We start from the raw sequence: 21,675 nt of genomic DNA, 5'->3' as shown, positions 1-21,675 counted from the left end.
TCCCACCCCCCATCAACCCTCATATTGTTCTCAGTTTTTAAGAGTCTCTTATGGTTTGGCTCCCTCCCTCTCTAACCATTTTTTTCCTTCCCCTCCCCCATGGTCTTCTGTTAAGTTTCTCAGGATCCACATAAGAGTGAAAACATACGGTATCTGTCTCTCTCTGTATGACTTATTTCTCTTAGCATAGCACTCTCCAGTTCCATCCACGTTGCTACAAAAGGCCATATTTCATTCTTTCTCATTGCCACGTAGTACTCCATTGTGTATATAAACCACAATTTCTTTATCCATTCATCAGTTGATGGACATTTAGGCTCTTTCCATAATTCCACATTGATATTTTATCTTTTTTTTTTTTAAATTTGTTTAATGTTTATTTATTTTTGAGAGGGAGAGAGAGACAGAGCATGAGTGGGGGAGGGGCAGAGAGAGAGAGGAAGACACAGAATCCGACGCAGGCTCCAGGCTGTGAGCCGTCAGCACAGAGCCCGACGCGGGGCTCCAACCCATGAACCATGAGATCATGACCTGAGCTGAAGTCGGACACTTAACCGACTGAGCCACCCAGGCGCCCCACATTGATATTTTAAAGTAAACCTCATCACTTCTGTAAATTAGAAGTGGAAAGCTAATTATCATTTGCCAAAAATAGAAGAAGTAACCTTAAAAGTAAACACAGTGAAAAAAACAAAACTCTTTTATTAAGAAAATTCTAAACCAGCTGATGTTGCTTGCAAACATGTTGATCTGAGGCTGTCCTCTTTGTTAAAAAATAGCCTTAAAGACAGAGTAGCACCATACTGAGACTGTCTCCTTTAGGCTAGCTGAAGGACTTTAACAGAATGAAAAAGGAACATCTCATTCATTCTGGAACTTGATGTTTCATGCTACATATGGACTGCCTAAAATTATCTCTGGTTCTGCCAGGAGTTCATGTCCTACTCTAAGGAATAGTTTAGGTTATGTTACCGTAGCAGATTAACTCTGGAATCTCAGTGGATTGTCACAACAAAGGTTCATTTATTCCTTTCTCATGCTACGTGTCCAGAGTGGAGTTGAGTGGGAGTGGAGGGCAGGCTCTACCCTACGCAGTCACTCTGCTTCCCAGGTGAGGGAGGCGCCTGGCCAGTTACCACAGTAGAAGAAAGCTTATAGAGAGAGAACTCATCCCTGTGCTTGTCTACTTTGGCTTTGGAGTGATTTCCTCATTTCTCTCCTCAGCTTATTGGCCAGAACTAGTCTTCTAGCCTTGTCTGAATACGGGGCGGGGGTGGGGGGGCCGGGAAGTATAGGGGAGCACATGGGATATTTGGTGAGCATTGTTGTCTCTGCTCCATCAGTCTCTGCAGTATAGTGCTGGTCTAGATGCCTCTAGATGAGGAATGGATACAGCTGTTTTTATTTGTACAAGGTAAAGATTATATATCAACTAGTTTGTCATACTGTTCATATTAAGCCAGTGAAGGTGGTCAGAAGTGTCAGATCATTCCCTGGTAATGATGTCTCCTTTCTTAAAGCTTCATCAAAGAACGGTCAAAAGTCAACGCAGTTCCTTTGAAGAATAAGAAGGCCTCCAGTTTCCATGAGTTTGCCCGGAATACCAGTGATGCTTGGGACATTGGCGATGATGAGGAAGAGGACTTTTCCTCCCCTTCTTTCCAAACTCTAAACTCAAAAGTTGCTCTGGCAACCGCAGCCCAAGTCCTAGAAAACCACAGCAAGCTGAGGGTGAAACCAGAACGCTCCCAGTCAACAACATCCGATGTTCCTGCCAGCTACAAGGTCATAAAGTCCAGCAGTGACGCTCAGCTGTCCAGAAATTCCAGTAAGTCCATCCTGCTCCCTTCCACAGCCTCACCCTTTTCAGCAGAGTGCACCTCAAATGAACAGTTTTTCTCTAGGGCATTACTCAGATCTTCCATTGAATGGTAAATGTGAAAGCTCAAGCTTGAGCCCAATGGGTCATAGACTCTGCTTGTTCCGCCCCCACACCTTGATGGCTACTTAGGGCTTCGCTTGCTGACACCCCATTTTTGCCTGCCGTTTTGTTCTTCCTTCCCCTGTGATGGGGTCTAGAACTTTTGCTCTTTGGTTGCTTCACATTTCTTTGGGCCTGGTCAGGTTTAAGGTTATTGACTCATGTATGTAAAGTTGTTAGTGGCTGAATTTCACAAACGTGTGGCACTGTTGTTTGGCCTGCTCGGCCCTGGGGAGCAGTCACTAGTAAGGTTGTTCCTTTCCTGTTCCTAAGGAATGGAGCAACATGTGCCCGGAGGCTCTGGGTCACAGCCTCAGGTTGGGGGCGGGGTGGGAGGAGACACGCCTTCTGTTTCTTTTTGGGAAACTGGCTTCTGCAAGTGGTTGAGGTAATGGTGGTTTTATCAAGATGTTTGGGGTCTCTCAGTGTACCCTCTTAACTATCCATTGCTGTATGTAATTTTGCTCTAGAGGGTTTTACGGAAGCCAGTTATTCTGAGTCGGAGAGGGAAGTGTCATTATTCCAGTGAAAGTTAGAATGGCTGACTGGTAAAGGGCGAAGGGAAGTGGAAGAATGTCAGAGCCTGGCATGTGTCCTGACTCATGCTCTAAGAGAACAACTTCTGCAGTTTCAGAATAAGCACGTGGTCATGAACTTAGGCTGTGAGGCTGTTAAAATGCCACAGTCACTTTCCATCGCCGATCGGGCTCCAGGTTCCACCTTCAGTGCCCTGCCCACGTGGGTGTTCGGTGTTGACTGACTGGCCGTAGCTATAGGCTGTTGGAAGTGTCTGTGTGCTGTGATTGAGGGTGTTAAAGGATCTCAAGTGTGAGGAAGCACCCCCCTCCCCGCCCCCATCCCTAGTAAAGGTGCAGCCCTCATACAGCCAGGACCATCCAGAACATTCCCTTTATGAGGTCCCCTCCTGTGAACGTCATGTGTTAATCTGTGATATCAGAGGTGCACATCGCTCTCAGGCCCCCAGTGTGTGGTCTGTGTTTCCTAGGCCCCATGTTACACTAGGCATCCCAGCCAAATACCCTGTGACTGTTGCTTCTGTAAACCTTCTAGTTGTGCATGTTGCTGAGTGCTCATCTTTTTTTTTTTCCAAGAGAGGATTTCTTTATTTTTTATTTAAAAAAAAATTTTTTTTAAGTTCATTTATTTTTGAGAGAGAGACAGAGCATGAACAGGGGAGGGGCAGAGAGAGAGGGAGACACAGAATCCAAAGCAGGCTCCAGGCTCTGAGCTGTCAGCACAGAGCCCGACGCGGGGCTCGAATTCACAAACCACGAGATCATGACCTAAGCCCACATTGGACACTTAACCAACTGAGCCACCCAGGCGCCCTGTCTTTTTTTATTTTTTGAAAAATGTTTATTTATTTTGAGAGAGAGAGAGAGCATGCATGCAAGCAGGGGAGGGGCAGAGAGAGAGGGAGAGAGAATCCCAAGCAGACTCCATGCTGTTAACACAGAGCCTGACATGAGGCTTGATCTCACAAACTGTGAGATTATGACCCGAGCCAAATGCTTAACCAGCTGAGCCACCCAGGAACCCCTCATCATTTAATTCTTGTTGTGAGTCCTGCCTTTTTTTTTTTTTTAATTTTATTTTTTATTTTTAAAAATTTACATCCAAATTAGTTAGCATATAGTGAAACAATGATTTCAGGAGTAGATTCCTTAATGCCCCTTACCCATTTAGCCCATTTTTTTTTTTTAATGTTTATTTTTGAGAGAAGAGAGAACATGAGCGGGGAAGGGGCAGAGACAGTGGGATAGGATCTGAAGCAGGATCCGTGCTGACAGCACAGAGCCAGATGTGGGGCTTGAACACATGAACTTCGAGATCATGACCTGAGCCGAAGTCAGATGTTTAACTGACTGAGCCACTCAGGTTCCTTGTGACTCCTGCTTTTTAAGGCCCAGATAGATAAAAGAACATGAAATAGTTATGGAAGGACAGTCAGAATTTAAAACTGACTTTACTTTGGGGTAGTAAAATAAATAAGGATTTTGGAATCAGACAGACCTAAGGTGGCATCTCAGGTCTCACTAGCAAATCGCTTTTAACCTCTCTGAGCTGTGGTTTCTTCATCTGTAAAGTAATAATTCCTACCATATGTTGCAAGAATCAAATGAGAGATCCTATGTAAATGTGACCAGCATGATGTCTTATACGTAGTAGGAGCTCAGGAAATGTCAGTCCTATACTGCGCGTTTCTCCTTCCTATCATCTGGGTTAGAAATGTCAAGAACCAGCCATGTGGTTCTGCTGGGGTCTGTGTTCCTGTTATTTCAGTCATATCCCAGCAGAATTAAAAGCTGGCTCACCTTGGTGGGAAATGTAGGAGCACAGAGGAACCCAAAACAGGGTTGCCTGGGGCCAGAGCCTCTCACCTGCTGTGCAGGGCACATTGATGGGCCAAGAACAGCTTCAGGTTGCGCCGTGGATATTGATCCTCTCAGCCCTTGGGCCAGCTGCATGGGGCCTGGGGCTTCAGGCAAGCAGCCACCTGTTTTTATTACATGTGCCCTACTTACATGCCTAACTGACTGAGCCACTCAGGTTCCCTGTGACTCCTGCTTTTTAAGGCCCAGATAGATACAGAATATGAAACAGTTATGAAAGGACAGTCAGAATTTAACGCACTGCTTACGTGCTCTGTGATGTGGAAAGAGAAGGCAAACACTACCTTAGACCGTGTTGCCCCCACATTCAATATTAGGCATGAAGACACATCCCAGGTTGGGGTAGAAAGGAAACATTTGATTTCCATCCAGAGTTGCCAAAAAAGTTGTCACAGTTGCTACGGCCTCTGGAGTCTGTTAGCACATAAGATGCCTTGGGAGCCTGTGATAAAAATGCAGCCCTTCCCCCGGGCAGACGGTTTCCATCCCCTGGCTGCCCTCAGCGGGCGCCTTGGGGCGGCGTGCCAGCTGCTCGGACCCGGTTCTGGCGGAGGGGCCAGTACTGAACAGCCAGCTCAGGGTCCCTCCACGTCCATGCACTACATTGCCGCCTGTTCTCTTTCTCTTTCATTATCACAGGTGACACATGCCTGAGGAATCCACTCCACAAACAGCAGTCACTCCCTCTCCGACCCATCATCCCCCTGGTTGCCCGCATCTCGGACCAGAATGCTTCCGGGGCGCCCCCGATGACTGTCCGGGAGAAAACCCGCCTTGAAAAATTCCGTCAGCTTCTCTCCAGCCACAACACTGACTTAGGTGAGTCCCCATGAGCCCCGGGCAAGGTAGGACCTCTTGGTGACTGGAATTCTCAGAGACCTGGAAGCTATTGCTCTTTATTCTTCCTTCTTTTACTTTTCCAGCATCTCCTGATCTGGTGCCCATTGCAGTGACATGCAGGTATTAAGTCAGAAGTATGTTACTAGAAATTAGGGACCAAATTAGGTGGGACTGGATTCTGCGGCCCGTAGACCATAGTGTAGCTGTTCTGGCTTTGGTCTCCTCTGCCTCGAGGCAACTCTGACTCAAATCCACACCCACGGGTCTCTCTTTGCCCCCCTGAGTCTGATCTCCGAGCTGACTGCATCACTACTGCAGAGCCGTGTCTTCGCCACTTTGCTGCTCAGGGCTGTTGTCTGGGGCTTTCTCCCCGTGCTTGTCGGTAGCCGCTGCTGCTGCTGGTGGTGGTGGTCTTTCTTGAATGGTGGGAGGAATCAGGCAGTGCTGGCTCAGGGATGTCTTAGGGCATTTGTGGGAAGGGCTAATCCAATCAAGCCGTTGTCCGTTTGCAGATGAACTGAGGAAGTGTAGCTGGCCGGGGGTTCCCAGGGAGGTTCGACCCATAACCTGGAGACTCCTGTCGGTGAGTTCTGCCCGCTGTGTAGAGAAGCGTGAGCCTCACACAGCCCTTCTTACCTGCTGAGGTTAGTGTGGGCACATTCATCTTACTGCATAGACTCCTCCAGTCCCACTGGGTGTGGCAGATCTGTGGGACTGTCATCTTATTTCTGCGCCTAAATAAACACATCCTTGCGAGTTATTCATGCACGTATAGAAGAGCACAGCTTTTCCCTGTTGGTGTATCCCCCCTTGCTCAACGCCAGGGAGAAAGAGCGTAGTGAGGTAGGGATCTCAGCACTTGTTTGGACAGGCTCCCACACTCCCCAGACTTCACTCTTTCCTCAGTAGGAATAACCAGAGTGGTGGAAAGCGACTCTGGCACTGTGAGGAGGTGAGACATGGGCCTCCCCCAGGAGCCTGCACCAGTCCCGCTCTCACTGAGGGCAGAGCACTGTGCCAGCCTCTGTGATAGGGACGCTCGGACTTCCTGAGCCTGTCACGTTCGTTCATTCATTCATTCATCTAGCAAGGAATTATTGAGGGCCTGCTGTCTGCCAGGCATGGTGCCAGCAGCTGCGAGGATACACAACAATGAATGAAGCCTGGTCCCTGCTCTGCAGGCCCTGCCTGGGGAATGTATTACATAAATGTCTGCGAGAGGAAGTGACTCTTTCCTCAGTGTTCCCCACGAGTCCCGATCCTGCGGCCATGTAATCACTGCCTCCGCCACTTCTAATAAGTTTGAATGCCAATAAGAGTAGATTTGGTCGTGGTTTCGGGAACGGGAGCTGCACGAATTGAGAGTGGGCTCTAGACCAGGAGTGAGAAGGAAAGTTGGCCTGAAGCTTTGGCTAGGCGGGAGGCTGCTGCCAGAAGTTCCGTGTCTGCACGTTGTGGCTGCCCGTGTCACAGATTCCATTCAGCTTTCTAAGCTGCCAGTTCTGAATATTAGCGTGGAGAAGAATGTGTGACTGGCACAGACTTCCAAGGCACACCCCTGGGATGTGCCGTAGAGGTGGCCGTAGGGCTGGGATTCCCGGAAGTATCGCCTTGCACACACGCAGCCCTCCAGAGGCCCCCACTCGGGTCCAGTTCCCTCCCACTGACCTAGATCCATTGCTCTGCTGAGCCAGCTCCGGGGCGCTCACCAGCAGCACGCACTGCAACTACAGTGCAGGGCTGCGGGAGTGTGCACGTAACCCTGGGAAAGCTGGCCTGGCTTCATCTGCCCACATGTGGGTCTCATTGAAGAAGGAGAGAGCAGACGCTGGGCGGCCGGACCCAAAAAGGGAGGATTCTTGTGCTCTTGGCAGCTGTCCTTCCGCCCCTTTGACGGTTGCCAAGCCAATCCTTAGGCTAAAATAAAAATTAAGGACTCGTGCAACCAACGTGTGTCCCCGTCTAACCACGGTCCTGTCTGTAGGGCTATCTCCCAGCAAACACCGAGAGGAGGAAGTTGACCCTGCAGCGGAAGCGGGAGGAATATTTTGGCTTCATTGAGCAGTATTATGACTCTCGAAATGAGGAACATCACCAGGATACCTACCGACAGGTACAGTCGTCACCTTTTTGGTTACGAATCATAATTGTCAGGTGTATCTCCTGGGAGAACTGTCATAGTGCAGGATTTCTGAGTCTTCAGGCTTTGGTATGCTGGTTAGGAATTAAATTTATTCCCAGAACTGCTTCCCCTGTTTCTAATGAGTAGCTCTGATTTTAGCCATTTTAAATAGAGTTTTTGTTTTTTTGTGTGTTTTTTTTTGTTTTTTTGGTTTTTTTTTTGCACTGATCAGTGGCATTGCTTCTCCAACTTCCACATGCATACAAATCATCCAGGGTCTTGGTAAAATCCCACCCAAGTGTTATGATAAGATGCAGATTCTGATTCAGTGGGTCTGGGTTGAGACCTTCACTTCTGACAAACTCCCAGGCGGTGTCAACACTACTGGTCCCAGGCCGCAAGTAGTAAGGGTCCCCGGGCACAGAGTGAAAGAGAAGCTCACTCAGGAGTGGTCCAGTCCCTCTAGACTGTGTGACATTAGTATGTCCACCTGGCAGCTAGTGCCGTTTCAGCACCCATGTCGGCCCGTGTGTCTGCAGGAGCAGTAGTTACCAGCAGGCTCGGCAGGCAGTGTTCCACCACCCTCACGGTGGTCCCCACCGCCTGCCAAAAGAGGAGGGGAGGAAGAAGAGGGGCGAGGGGAAAAGCCCAGGTTGCTGGCAGCTATCTTCAGGAAGCCTCAAGAGCCAAAGTAGCTTCTGCTGCTGTCACCGCCACAGTCCTTGGGATCGATCGTTAAGGCTCGGAGAAATCCTGAAGCTGAAACCAGCTGTCGTGACCTCTTTGGTAACAGAAGTGAGGGCTTGGCAGTGACAGTTACTGAATGCCAGCTCCCTCTGGTTCCCAATCCAGTCACGTGTCTGCCACTTTCAGAGCTCTCTCCGCTCTTGGGAACTATTGATGAGTAAGACTCTGAAAGAGGGATGCACATTTTGATCATGCCTGTTGAGTAAGCACCAGCCCAGAGTGAAAGAGACTCCAGGGCGATTCTCTTAGGCCGTGGGTTCTCTTAGGTCGTGAAGCCTGTTGCTGTTCGACATAAGTGGTTTATCTGCGGAGGTTTCCTCAGTTTCAGTAAGCTATTTGCTGTCATGGAAACGTATTCCAGATGGACAGGCGGGCTTAATTAGACTCTTCTGGTATGTCCGTCAGTTCTTTCTGAAGATACTGTGCTGTCACTCTTACCCCTTTGATTCGCAGATCTTAAGAAAATAACTTCTCAAAAGAACAAACTGGCATTTGTGTTTTTAGACATGACTTCTCTTTTTCAGATTCACATCGACATTCCAAGGACAAATCCTCTCATTCCATTGTTCCAGCAGCCGCTTGTACAGGAGGTAAGGGAAGTACTTAACCGTTCTCGGCCCTTCTCTGCTCCATGCCTCCACAGCACCTGTTCTGCATGTGTGTGTCCTAGACCTCCCTCCGGCCATGGGCAGGTGTGTGGCTAATCATGGGGGTACCTTCTGTTCGGATACGGAGCTGTGGTCCCTGCAGAGCTCTTTCTTGTGCATTCTCGTTTGTTCTCCTTGACAAATCTATGGGCCAGGTCACACTCTGAGAAGTTAAGGGACTTATCCGGGGCTTTAAAGCCACACTGGAACAGGATGAAGGCTAGAGCTCATACCTCAGAATTCCTAGTCCTGTGTTTGCTCTACTTTATCAAGCTGGGCTAGTGATGGTTTTTTTATTGTGGTAAGTGTGTGTAACATGAAATGTCCCATTTTAACCCTTTTTAAGTGCACAGTTCAGCGGCATCAAGTACATTCACACTGTGGTATGACTACCACCTGTCTTTATGACTTTTTTCATCTGCCCAAACAGAAACTTTGTATCCATTAAATAATAATTCTGGGGGCGCCTTTTGGCTCAGTCAGTTGAGCGTCTGACTCTTGGTTTCAGCTCAGATCGTGATTCCAGGATCATGGGATCAAGCCCCATGTTGGGCTCCGTGCTGACATCAGGGAGCCTGCTGGGGATTTTCTCTCTCCTTCTGTCTCTGCCCCTCCCCTCCTCTCTCAAAATGAATAAACATTAAAAAAATAACAATAATTCTCCATCCCCAACAACCACCATCCTACTTTCTGTCTCTATGAGTTTGAATATTTCAGGTACTTCAGACAAGTAAGACCATATATTGTCGGTCCTTGCGTTACTGGCTTATTTCACTTGGCATGATAATATCTTCAGAGTTCATCTATGTTGTAACATGTGTCAGAATTTCCTTCCTCTTAAAACTGAATAATATTCGTTATATGTGTGTAACACATATTGTCCGTCTACTCTGTCCTCTGTCTGTGGACAGTTGGATTGCTTCCACTTTGGGTATTATGTCTGTTTGAGTCCCTGTTTTAAATCCTTCTGAGAATATACCCAGAAGTTGAAGTAGTCATGATATTGTGAAACCTGACAAGTCCACGAAACGCATAGAAGGTCTCAGTGGGACTGTTATCTTTTGACCCGAGCAGTAATTATAACCTCCTTGAGACTAGGGATTTCCTTAGCAGCTTCACGGTAGCTAGGATGCTGGGTGTAAGTGCTCTCTGAATCCTGTTTTCAGTTTTCCTTGGAATAGAGAGCGATGGTGGTAAAAATGCTCAAAATAATTTCTATTTGACTTTAGATTATATTCATAATTCTATTTAAATGCAGATCTCCACTGGTGGGATCCCTCATGACTTACCAGTAGCATTAAGAAGATTTGAAGGGCGTGGTGACAGCATTATTTTAACTCTAAGATTCAGCTCAAAGGAAGCGGAAGACCCATTGAGGGTCCCTTTGTGCCTCCCATTGTTTCCCACGGCTCAGCCCTGCTTATGCTTTAACTTGGAGATGTTCGGATACTTCTCTTTTACCTGCGCGTGCTTACTATAAACTTGGAGACAGGGAACGCAGTTTGTTTAACATGCTTCTAGTAGTAGAATCTGAATACAAAGAAGGGAACTCAAACTACATTCTTTCCATTTTGTCTTGAATCATCTTTGCTTCTAGCTGGCTATAGTCCTCTCACAGAGTATTACTTAAAATGCCGACCAAGGAGCAGAGAACTAAGCAACACAGAATACTGAAAGGCTTGCTTTGCATATCTGAAAGGTAACTTGAGAATTGACTACAGTAAGGCAGAATTACCCAAGTACAAGAGGTGCAAGAAAAACCTTCAGGGATTATCCTTTCCACTCTTCTCCACAAGGCAAGATTATCCCAGGTTGTTTTCTGTCATGAAGGTTCCACGGTCTCCCCTGGTAACCAGGCCTGGTGCCAGGCCATGTCTGTGGCATCTTCACTTGTACAGTGTGTGAGCACCTGCATTGTCCCATCCTTACTAAGCAGGGATTGTCACAGGTCTCCTGATTGTGAGCTGCTGGCCTCCATGCCCTTGGCCACTGTTGAAACCAGTCAGCGAGGATCTGTGTTTTCACGAGGAGCTGACAGTGTGGAGCAGAAGCCCTGGGATTCTCTCTTTCTTTCTGTCTCTGCCCCTCCCCTCCTCTCTCAGAACTAACAGAGACGTCCAGACAGACACAGGCTACAGGAGGCAGGCAGGAGCCCCTTGGGATCTTCCTGAACGTGGTGGGTCTAGCCTGAGCTTGGGCTTGTGTTTCAAGGGAGGGAGGAAAGAATGTAAGAGGGCCCCCGTTAAAGTGTTGGGCCTAACCCATGTGAGGATGTCACGCCCTTCCCTCAGCCCCAAAGAGCAAGTGGGCAAGTCTAGTGGAGGCAGAGAGGCCAGCTTGCTTCCTGGTAGGGCTTGTTCTCACTGCCTGTAAGGGGAAGAGTGTTGACAATGGGCGTGTGTCTCATTTCCCTCTGCAGCTGGAAGGCAGACTCAACACGGGGGCTGGGACACATCCTTTATTGTGTCTCTAGATTCTCTACTTCTCTTCTGCGCTAGCTTACCAACTCCAAAACCATACAAGCATTTCCTTCCCGTTGTTCTCCCTGGGGGGCTTTCTTCCTTGCACCTGACCTCTAAGAAGGCCTCTTCAGTCTGCCCCCAGAGCCCGTGTGTGTGCAGTGGAGGCCCTCTCATCTCCCGTGCCCCCCACACGTGGTCACCATCAGCTCTGCCGTCCCTCTGGTGTGGCTCGCAGAGACACGAGGCAGCCCAGTCAAAGCCAGTGTAAGGAACGTGTCGGACTGGCAGTTTTGGCCACAGGATGAAGCCCAGGGATGAATAGTATCAGAGAAGACGGGGGGATAGCTGAGAGCCTAATGAAGGCAGAGGGAGTGTAGCTGAATGGGGCAGGACCAGACTCTGAAAAGGGACCCTAAACATCTTTTCCTTCTCCCCAGTCTAGGTCTCTGGTCTCTTGTGGCTAATATAGTTAACCCCGGTGGCTTCCTCATGGAGGCCCAGGCTGATTTCTCTGTTCTCAAATTCCCAGCTGTAGGATTTGGTTTATTTGCTTTCCTTTCCCCAGCAAATGTCTGGGTTGCATCCTGATACACACAATGACTTCCTGCGTTGATAGTTCTCAGTCAGGTCGGGCTAGGAGTAAGTCTAGGTATAAGTTTTCCTCCGTCTCAGCGGGGAGAAAGGGGAGCGTGGTGGGGAAGGCGTTTCTACTCCACATCCTATGATGATAAAAAAAGGTGTCAAAAAGGTATCAGAACTTAGATGTTTTACCATCTTGCTTCTGGAAATCAAGAAATCGTTATCTACAAATGAGAGTGGGGTGGCCTGGGTTAGGGACATCGATAAGCAGACCTTTTCCTAAGCCCTTTGTGTCCCTGCCCTTCCCGTTTTCCTCATTTTATTTTATTTTTTAACATCCATTTATTTGAGAGAGAGAGAGAGAGAGAGAGAGAGCGCGCGCGTGCACAAGTGGGGGAGGGGCAGAGAGAGAGGGAGACACAGAACCCGTAGCAGGCTTTAGGCTCTGAGCTGTCAGCACAGAGCCCGACATGGGACTCGAACCCCCAAACCATGAGATCATGACCTGGGCTGAAATCAGATGCTTAACCGACTGAGCCCCCCAGGCCCCCCCCCCCCATTTTCCCCATTTTATATCACAGTGGCTGGATACTGAAAAGAGAAACAAAGGCAAGAACTGTCTATCCACCCCTGCTTAAAAACAACCAGCATCTTAGAAACTTTCTGCATTTATAAACTTCCTTTGTCCCAGAGTAGCTTTAGAATTTTCCTAAAAATTTGGCAGCATCCCTGAGGCAAATTGTGACATAGGTAAATAGAGGGAGGGAGGGTATCCCTATGATTTAACAGTCCTGTCTTCTCTCTCCTTTTCCTAGATCTTCGAAAGAATTCTATTTATTTGGGCCATCCGACACCCTGCCAGTGGGTACGTCCAGGGAATTAATGACCTGGTCACTCCGTTCTTTGTCGTCTTCCTCTCAGAATATGTGGGTAAGAAGCATGAGTACCAAGCTGAACAAACTATTGCTCTTTCTTATCTGCGGTCTGTTTGTTTCTCCCAAGAGTGCAGCCAGTAGGCAAGTCTTGCTAAAAAAGAGGTAGTGGCCTTCGAATACACAGCTAAACCTGTCTGACAGCAGAAGCAGCCTGGAATTTATCTCTAGAGATGGCCACAGACGTCACCCAAAAAGGACCCACTTGGTTCCAGAATGACCAAATGGATACCTTTTTTGTTCTACCGTAAGCAGATGGTTTGATGCTTTATTTGAGGTCCTTTTAGGATTATATTGAACTCGTCTCAGACACAGGCCCTCATCGTGGAAGCTGGAGTTTTAGATTGTACACCAGGCCTCCACACTCCAGTTCACATGCTGTATGTTGGCAGCATGAAAGGTGCTGGCATCAGAATCAAGCGCACGTTGGAGGTCCTGGAACAGGCCGAGGAGAGCTCCAGGACCTTGATTTCTCCCCTCCTCCTGCTCCTCTAATCCCACTGGGTTCTTGTCACTTTGGATAGGGTGATTGGATACCGTGGTGGCAGTTAGGTTTTCTTACAGCTCCAGCCTCCTCCTCTGGCCAGGCCTGAATTGGGCAGAGTCTTAAAAGGGGTTGAGGATCCTCCCCTTCTCCTTTTGATTTCTTTATCCGCTTGTGCTTAGAGACTCCCAAGAAAACCCATGTGTCATGTGTGTTTGCTCAGGCAGTTAAGGAGAAGCTCATGTGGAAATCAGAATGTTGGAGGGGGTCTCAGAACATCATCCATCTATCCTCTCATTTCACCAATGGGTTGTGAGATGCCCTGTCTCCTTGTTGGTGGCAGAGCAAAGACTAGAAGCCTTTCTGTAGGCGCTGGAGGTGGTGGGTTATTGCGGGTGTTGGAGGAAGCCGGTGTGGGAGAGGAAGAGGGTAATGAGAAGTAGACCAGAGTGGAGCCCCTTGGAGGGTAAGGGCATGAAACTATCTCACTCGATCCATCCCATTCATTGTTTTCTCATAGGGCTCAATGGATGGTGTTTTGGTCTTTTATGAGGCAGTTTCCGAAAAGTAAGACAACTAAATGACACCATCCCCCATTCCCTTTATTGGCAGCAAGCTGAGCAGGACTGGGAGGAAGGTCTCTCTTGCCCACCCTATCTGGGGGTCCTAAGCAAAAGAAAGATTAGTTAAAATGTAGCTACGGGGGCGCCTGGGTGGCTCAGTCAGTTAAGCGGCCGACTTCGGCTCAGGTCATGATCTTGCGGTCCGTGAGTTCGAGCCCCGCGTCGGGCTCTGTGCTGACAGCTCAGAGCCTGGAGCCTGCTTCCGATTCTGTGTCTCCCTCTCTCTGACCCTCCCCCATTCATACTCTGTCCTCTCTCTGTCTCAAAGATAAATAAACATTAAAAAAAAAATGTAGCTACGAAAAGCAGATAGGTAATGCTTTTGCTAGAGGACTTTTCATTTTCCCTTTCACATTAATGGGTCAGCTTTCGGAGGCAGCTTAATTCTGTGTGTTTAACTTTATTAAGAGCAGTGCAGCTAATCTGTTGGGATTTGGGGGTTGCTTCCTTGCAATAGTACTCTTCTAAAACACTATTAAAGGATGAGCCTAAGAAGGTAGTAATCCGTTCACTAATCTACATTTGAAGTGTAAATGCTGGCGTGGAATCTCGGTAACAGTATCATGCCAGTTACAAATAACCCTCAGCAGCTGCAGTCTCTAATTGGATATTTAATTATCTCGTTAGCTGCCATTTATATTGTATGCCAGATTTTCCTTTCCTTTCTGTAGGCACAGCTCTGTTGGTCCCACCAAGTACTGTGCCTTTCTTTGATAGATATGCCAGCATTCTGATCTTGGTATTGGCAGCCGCACCTGCTGACCCACGGCGTTTATGCACTAAAGCGTGGGCTTCTCCACCCTTCCTTGGAGGCAGTCTTGGCAAGGCCATGCCCAGTTTTACTGCTGCAACAGACTTTAGAAAGGTCTTGGTACCTCCTCCTAGACTGAGGAAGGTGGGCCCATTCTTTTTTTTTTTTATGAAAACTTTTGTTAGGTTAAGTTTCAAACAGATGTAACAGTAGAAAAAATCATGCCATAAATCTCCATATAGCTCTCACCCAGCTTTCCCAGCCAGGCTTGTTTTATCTATCCCTCTATCCGTTCTCTTCATCCTTTCCTCTTTGTGAATTATTGGGAAGCAATTAGACATCATATCATTTCATCCATAGATATTTCTATGTGTAGCTCTAGAGGATAGTGATTAAAGAAACTCACAGCCATAATGCAGTTATTACATCTAAAAAGTTGTAATAGCTCCATAGTATAATCTCATATATAATCAACATACACGTTTTTCTGATTCTTGTAAATATATTTAATAGTTTGTTTGAATCGGGGTACAGATTGGGTCCACACATTCTAATTGGTTGATGTGTCTCTTAAATCTCTCTTATTCCATCAGTTCCCATCCCTCTTTTTTTCCTTAGGAGTTTGTAGCTTTAGCCCTTGTTTTTCTGGTTTTCAGCTTAGGGCTTTACCACGCCAACCAGGGATAACACCCTGATTCTTAAAGCACTTTACCATTTTGCAAAGCACTGTGGCCTACCAGATTTCATTTAGTAGGCCCCAGTATCTCTTTAAGGTAGATGCACAACTCACTTTACAGGGAGAAATCCCAGGCTCAAGGATTTAATAAGCTTTCCAGACTCAGACCTAGGTCTTTTGACCTTAATACCTGTCCTCTTAATATGACTTGCTGCTGTTTCAACTTAGATCCCTGTTTTCAGACTTCTAATGGCTCCCTCTACTCCATTCTCTGTTCCAAAGCAGGCAGTACGTTTCTTACTGCTCCTTGCCTTTAAAAAAAAAAAAAAAAAAAAAAAAAAAATTGCGGTACAAAGTACATACTCATTGAAAAAAATCAAAACAGTATAGAAATGCTGTTACCTCCCTTACTTCCCACTCTGATCTGGTGTATATTCTTCTAGACCTTTCCCTGTGTGTACTGCACATACTATTTTTCTTTATTGTGTTGAGAAAAAAATGGGTTTAAACTATTCATACTTTTCTTTCTTTTAAAGATTTTATTTGGGGGAGGTGCTTGGCTGGCTCAATGATAGAGTGTATGACTCTTGGTCTTAGGGTCAGGAGTTTGGGCCCCGTGTTGGGCATGGAGCCTACTTAAAATTAAAAAAAATTGCTTGTAAAGATTTTATTCTTAAGTAATCTCTACACCCAATGGGCTCGAACTCACAGCCCTGCGATCAAGAGTCGCAAGCTCTACCAACTGAGCCAGCCCAGTGCTTCAACTATCCATAGTTTTCTTTTCTTTTTTTATTTTTTATTAAAAAAATTTTTTTTTAATATTTATTTATTTTTGAGAGAGCGAAAGAGAGAAACAAAGCATGACCAGGAAAGAGGCAGAGAGAGAGGGGGAAGAGAATCTGAAGCAGGCTCCAGGCTCTGAGCTGTCAGTACAGAGCCCAATGCGGGGCTCAAACTCACAAACTGCAAGATCATGACCTGAGCTGAAGTTGGACGCTTAACCAGCTAAGGCACCCCGGTGCCCAGCTATCCATAGTTTTTTATTATTTTTTTTTTTTTTTAAAAAAAAAAAAAAAAAAAAAAAATCACGGCCAGCTTTCCAAGTCTGGACATACAGATCTACCTTATCATTTTCAGCAATGACATTTGTTCCCCTAATAAGGCTTTACTACAGTTTGTTTATTTAACGATTCCTCTATTGAAGGACATTTAAGTTGTCTACAGTTTTTAGCTATTATAAATAATATACCTATTTTGAATATCCTTATATATATTTTCTTGTGCATTTGTGTTAAACTACGTATTTCTCCTGGGGTGCCTGGCTGGCTCAGTTAGATGAGCGTGTAGCTCTTTATCTCAGGGTTATGAGTTCAAGCTCCACGTTGGATATAGATTACTTAAAAATCTTAAAAATAAATAAATAAACAAGCAAAAAACAAACCTTATTTCTCTGAAAGAGAGCCCCAGAAGTGAAATTGCTAGTCCTAAGAGCATGCCAAATAGGTACTTCTTTTTTTTATTTTTTACTTATTTATTTTTAATATTTATCTATTTTTGAGAGACAGAGAGAGCATGAGTGGGGGAGGGGCAGAGAGAGGAGACACAGAATCGGAAGCAGGCTCCAGGCCCCGAGCTGTCAGTACAGAGCCCAACCAACATGAGGCTTGAACTCACAAACTGTGAGATCATGAACTGAGCCTAAATTGGATGCTTAACCAACTGCGCCACCCAGGCGTCCTTAGGTACTTTTAAATTACACGTCTAAATTCTAAGTTTGTACCAGTTTATACTCCAGCCACTAGCGTGGGGTGCACTTTTCTTCATATCCTTAGCAGAACTAGATATCCTAATCTAACTCTATTTCACCAATCTGGCAAATAAACCATGGTTTGTGTTTGTTTTTGTTCTGCTTGTTCGTGAGTGAGGTTGTTTATCTTTTCTTCTGTGTACATATTAGCATTTGTTTCTTGGGGATCTGCTTGTTCAGATCCTTTGCCACTTTTTCCTGTTGGATTGTTGGTCTTGTGTAAAAACTTTTGTAGATTAGATATATTCCTCCTTTACCTGGTATGTGTTAAAAATAGTAGGCTATACCACACAAAATTGCTAATATTCAACCATTTTTGACCCCCCACTGCCAAATGAGAATTTTATATGGTTCAGCCTAATATTGTTTTTCTCCCAGACTATCATTTGTCTTTTAACTTTGTTGATTGTGTCTCCTTATATAGAACATCCTGATTTTTATGTAGTCAAATCTGCACGTTTGACAGGTGTTTATCGAGCTCCTGCTGCCTGCCAGGGGATAGAGAGGCTAAAATGACAGAGGTGGGCCCTGCCCTCTAGTGGAGGGGCTCGCAAACAACAAGTAAACCAGTCCTGGCAAATGGTGCTGAGGTCGCGAAGGAGACCACTAGTTTGGGGGTTTGGTATCTTGCTTAGGAAGTCTTTCCTTCCCCACCTCAAAATTATGAAAATACTCTCTCCTGTTTTCTTCTAATACTCTTGTGGGTTTGTTTTTACATTTAGTTCTTTAAATTTCATTATTAATTTGTTTTCCTGAATGGTGAGGGTTGAGATTAAAGTTCCTGTGCAACTGAATGGTTCATTGTTTCAAACACCATTTATAAATAATGCATCCTTTCTTCACTGGTGTGAAATCCCTCTTGGTAATACAACATAAATTCCTTTATTTACATGGCTCTCCTTCTTTATTCTGTTCCACTTATTTCCATTTCGATGCCAACAGCACACAGTTGGGGTTTTGAGCTTTGTAGTGTGTTTTGTCATTATTCCAGGGCCAGTCCCTTTCAACACCTTTCTTAAAAACTTGGTTTGGCTCTTCTTCCATGTGAACTTTAATTTATTTTCATGTTTCTACCTTCCTTTCTAAATTTTATTTTAATTTTTATTATTTTAAAAAAATGTTTATTTATTTGTTTTTGAGACACAGAGAGTGCGAGAGCAGGGGAGGAGCAGAGAGAGAAAGGGAGAGAGAGAATCCCAAGCAGGCTCCGTGATGTCGGCACAGAGCCTGATGTGGGGCTCGATCTCATGAACCATGAGATCATGACCTGAGCCGAAACCAAGAACGGAACATTCCATCAACTGAGCCACCCAGGTGCCCCTCTAAATTTTATTTTAAATTCCAGTATAAGGTCGCCTGGGTGGCTCAGTCGGTTAAGCATCTGACTTCGGCTCAGGTCATGATCTCACGATTTGTGAGTTTGAGGCCCATGGCGGGCTCTGAGCTGACCGCTCAGAGCCTGGAGCCTCCTTCGGATTCTGTGTCTCCCCCTCTCTCTGCCCCTCCCATGCTCATGCTCTGCCTGTCTCTGTCTCTCAATCATAAATAAGTGTTAAAAAATACATTAAAAAATTCCAGTATAGTTAACAGTTACATTAGTTTCAGGTGTACGATATAGCGATTCAACACTTCCATACAATACCTGGTACTCATCATGACAAGTGCTCCCTTAATCCCCGTCACCTGTCTCACCCATCCTCCCCACCATGTCTCCTCTGGTAACCATCAGTTTGTTCCCTACAGTCAAGAGTCTGTTTCTTGGTTTGCCTTTCTCTCTTTTTTTCCCTTTGCTCATTTGTTTTGTTTCTTAAATTCCACGTACGAGTGAAATCATACAGTGTTTGTTTTTTCCTGACTGACTTATTTCACTTAGCATGATCACACTCTAGCTCCATCCGTGTCATTGCAAATGGCAAGATTTCATTCTTTTTTTTTTTTTTATGGCCGAATAATATTCCATTGTGTGTATACACCACTTCTTTATTCATTCATCAGTTGATGGACACTTGGGCTTCCGTATCTTGGCTATTGTAAATAATGCTGCTATAAACGTGATGATGCACGTATCCCTTTGAATTAGTGTTTTTGTATTTTTTTGGTGAATACCGAGTAGTCCAATTGCTGGATCATAGGGTAGTTCTATTTTTAACCTCCTGAGGAACCTTCATACCGTCTTCCACGGTGGCTGCACCGGTTTGCGTTCCCACCAACAGAGCGTGAGGGTTCCTTTTTCTCCACATCCTCGCCAACACTTGCTGTCTCTTGTGTTTTCAGTTTTAGCCATTCTGACAGGTGTGAGGTGGTATCTCATTGCAGTTTTGATTTGTATTTTCCTGGTGGTGAATGATGTAGAGCATTTTTCATGTGTTTATTGGCCATTTGGATGTCTTCTTTAGTGAAATGTCCACTCATTTCTTCTGTCCGCTACATGAACTTTAGAATCAACCTGCCAAATTCAGGCAGTGGGAACCTTTTAGAATTTTTACTGGAGTTACAGTGAGTTTATAAATTAAGTTTTGTGGGCTTTTTCATTGTAGTGGCTTTATTGAGATGTAATTCATATACCATACAATTCACCCACTAAAATGTACAGTTCAGTAGTTTTTAGCTTACGGAGTTGTGTAACCATCACTACAATCAATTGAGAACATTTTCATAACCCCCCAAAAGAGAGCCTGTATCCCTTAGCCATCACCCTTAAGCTTCCCATCCCCTCTACCCCTAATTAGTTACTAATCGACTTTCTGTCTTTATGGGTTTGCCTTTCCTGGACATTTCATGTAAATGGAATCTTACAGTGTGTGGTCTTTTGTGCCTAGTTTCTTTCACTTAGCATGTTTTCGAGATTCATCCATGTTGTAGCATCTGTCTGTACCTCATTCTTTTTTTTTGGTCAAATACAAATATCCATTGTGTGGATATACCACGTTTTATTTATGTATTCACCAGTTGATGGATATAAGTTACGTTTTAAAGAAATAAGGCATTCAGTCTTCTCCCCAGCCTCAAGGTCGTCTTGAACAGAGATACAATATTGTTTATGACCTTTAAGAATAATTCTTGGGGTGCCTGGCTGGCTCAGTCAGTAGAGCAAGTGACTCTTTGGGGTGGTGAGTTCAAGCCCCACGTTGGGCATAGAGCTTATATTAAAAAAAAAAAAAAAGGGGGCGCCTGGGTGGCTCGGTAGGTTAAGCGTCCGACTTCGGCTCAGGTCATGATCTCACGGTCCGTGAGTTCGATCCCCGCGTCGGGCTCTGTGCTGACCGCTCAGAGCCTGGAGCCTGTTTCAGATTCTGTGTCTCCCTCTCTCTCTGCCCCTCCCCTGTTCATGTTCTGTCTCTCTCTGTCTCAAAAATAAATAAACATTAAAAAAAAAAAAAATTCTCTTGTTTAGGTAATAATGCTTCTTTCCTCCCCTTCTCTAATGGTGTTGTGTCCTAATAAGGCAGCTACTGTAAAAGTCTTTTGCTATGACACCCCTGCTTCAGGAGGCCTCAGGTATCTTTCACCTGTGGGATAAGCCAGGCTCTTGCCTTTGTCATCCTGGGCAGGTGCCACCAGGCAGCCTTGGCCCACTGCCCCATCTCCCTGAACCATAGCTTGAAGGGTCTGCTCTATCAGAGTCTCTCTCCTTTCTCGTCCCCTATTTGCACTCCGTCATGTCTATAAAGTAGCACCTGAGCTTGCTTCGTGGTATGTCATGTTTGTTGTAAAAAGAGTTAAAAACGGAGATCCAGTGACTCCCTCTGAGTTGATAGAGAAGCTGTCTATAGCTAGCCTGGCCCCCACGCAGCTTCTTTATCTGCTGAAGACAGCTGCTCACATAGAAGCTTATCTCTGGATAAGCCAGCTGTGTCTGGGCCCAGGGTGACAGTGCTAAAGGAGATCTAGTCTCTGGCCTGTGATCCCTGAGACTGCAGAATACCTGTAAACTCTCATCCACCAGAACGTTTGTGCTTACACAATATTATTGATCTAGCCCCAAACATATTAAGGTCCACCATACCTGATAGTGTGGTCCTCATCAAAACAAACTGCTTACTGGCAACTTTTGAGTGATGCATATGAAAAAATCCTGTAGAAGAGCGGAGCTCATGACCCGTCTTGTTTCCAAAGGCAGAGTGGTATCTGTCTGGTGGTTTCCATCAGTACAAAATGAAACCCTTGGTATCGAATAGCTCTCCCTCTTCTCGTCTGCATGAAGCAGCATAGTAGGATTTTCATTTCAAGTTCTACTTGAAGCGTGATGTTTTCAGAAGCGTCATGGCGATGGAACTGCCAGAAGGGAAGTCTTTCCCAGACCTCTGACTTACGAGTCCTGGCCCCTGTGTGACATTTCCACTTGGATGCGTCGTAGATGATCAGTTAGGGCTAGCTTGGCTGCGTGTGACTGGGAACCCCAAATAATAGGATCTTAAGCAAGATAGAAAAGCTTATTTAATTTCTCTCATATAAAAAGACGAGAGGTCGGGTGCCTGGGTGGCTCAGTCGGTTGAGCGTCCGGCTTCGGCTCAGGTCGTGATCTCACAGTTTGTGGGTTCGAGCCTCGCATTGGGCTCTATGCTGACAGCTTAGAGCCTGGAACTGGCTTTGAATTCTGTGTCTCCCTC

At 45.8% G+C, this 21,675-nt stretch overlaps 1 protein-coding gene across 2 annotated transcripts in view; it reads left to right on the top strand.

Annotated features, from left to right (window-relative positions):
* TBC1D22B (TBC1 domain family member 22B) overlaps nucleotides 1-21,675 on the top strand; it is an 80,321-nt gene that overhangs the window by 26,921 nt on the left and 31,725 nt on the right. For both annotated transcript variants that reach the window (XM_049653352.1, XM_049653351.1), the window contains exons 3-8: nucleotides 1,521-1,828; nucleotides 5,035-5,214; nucleotides 5,748-5,818; nucleotides 7,220-7,348; nucleotides 8,629-8,694; nucleotides 12,608-12,722. In XM_049653352.1, coding sequence (XP_049509309.1) covers nucleotides 1,521-1,828; nucleotides 5,035-5,214; nucleotides 5,748-5,818; nucleotides 7,220-7,348; nucleotides 8,629-8,694; nucleotides 12,608-12,722 — 869 coding nt within the window. The remainder of the gene's footprint in view (nucleotides 1-1,520; nucleotides 1,829-5,034; nucleotides 5,215-5,747; nucleotides 5,819-7,219; nucleotides 7,349-8,628; nucleotides 8,695-12,607; nucleotides 12,723-21,675) is intronic.

The sequence above is a fragment of the Panthera uncia genome (genome assembly GCF_023721935.1).
Source record: "Panthera uncia isolate 11264 chromosome B2 unlocalized genomic scaffold, Puncia_PCG_1.0 HiC_scaffold_24, whole genome shotgun sequence".
Lineage (NCBI taxonomy): Eukaryota > Metazoa > Chordata > Mammalia > Carnivora > Felidae > Panthera > Panthera uncia.
This window is presented reverse-complemented; position numbering and strand designations above follow the sequence as displayed.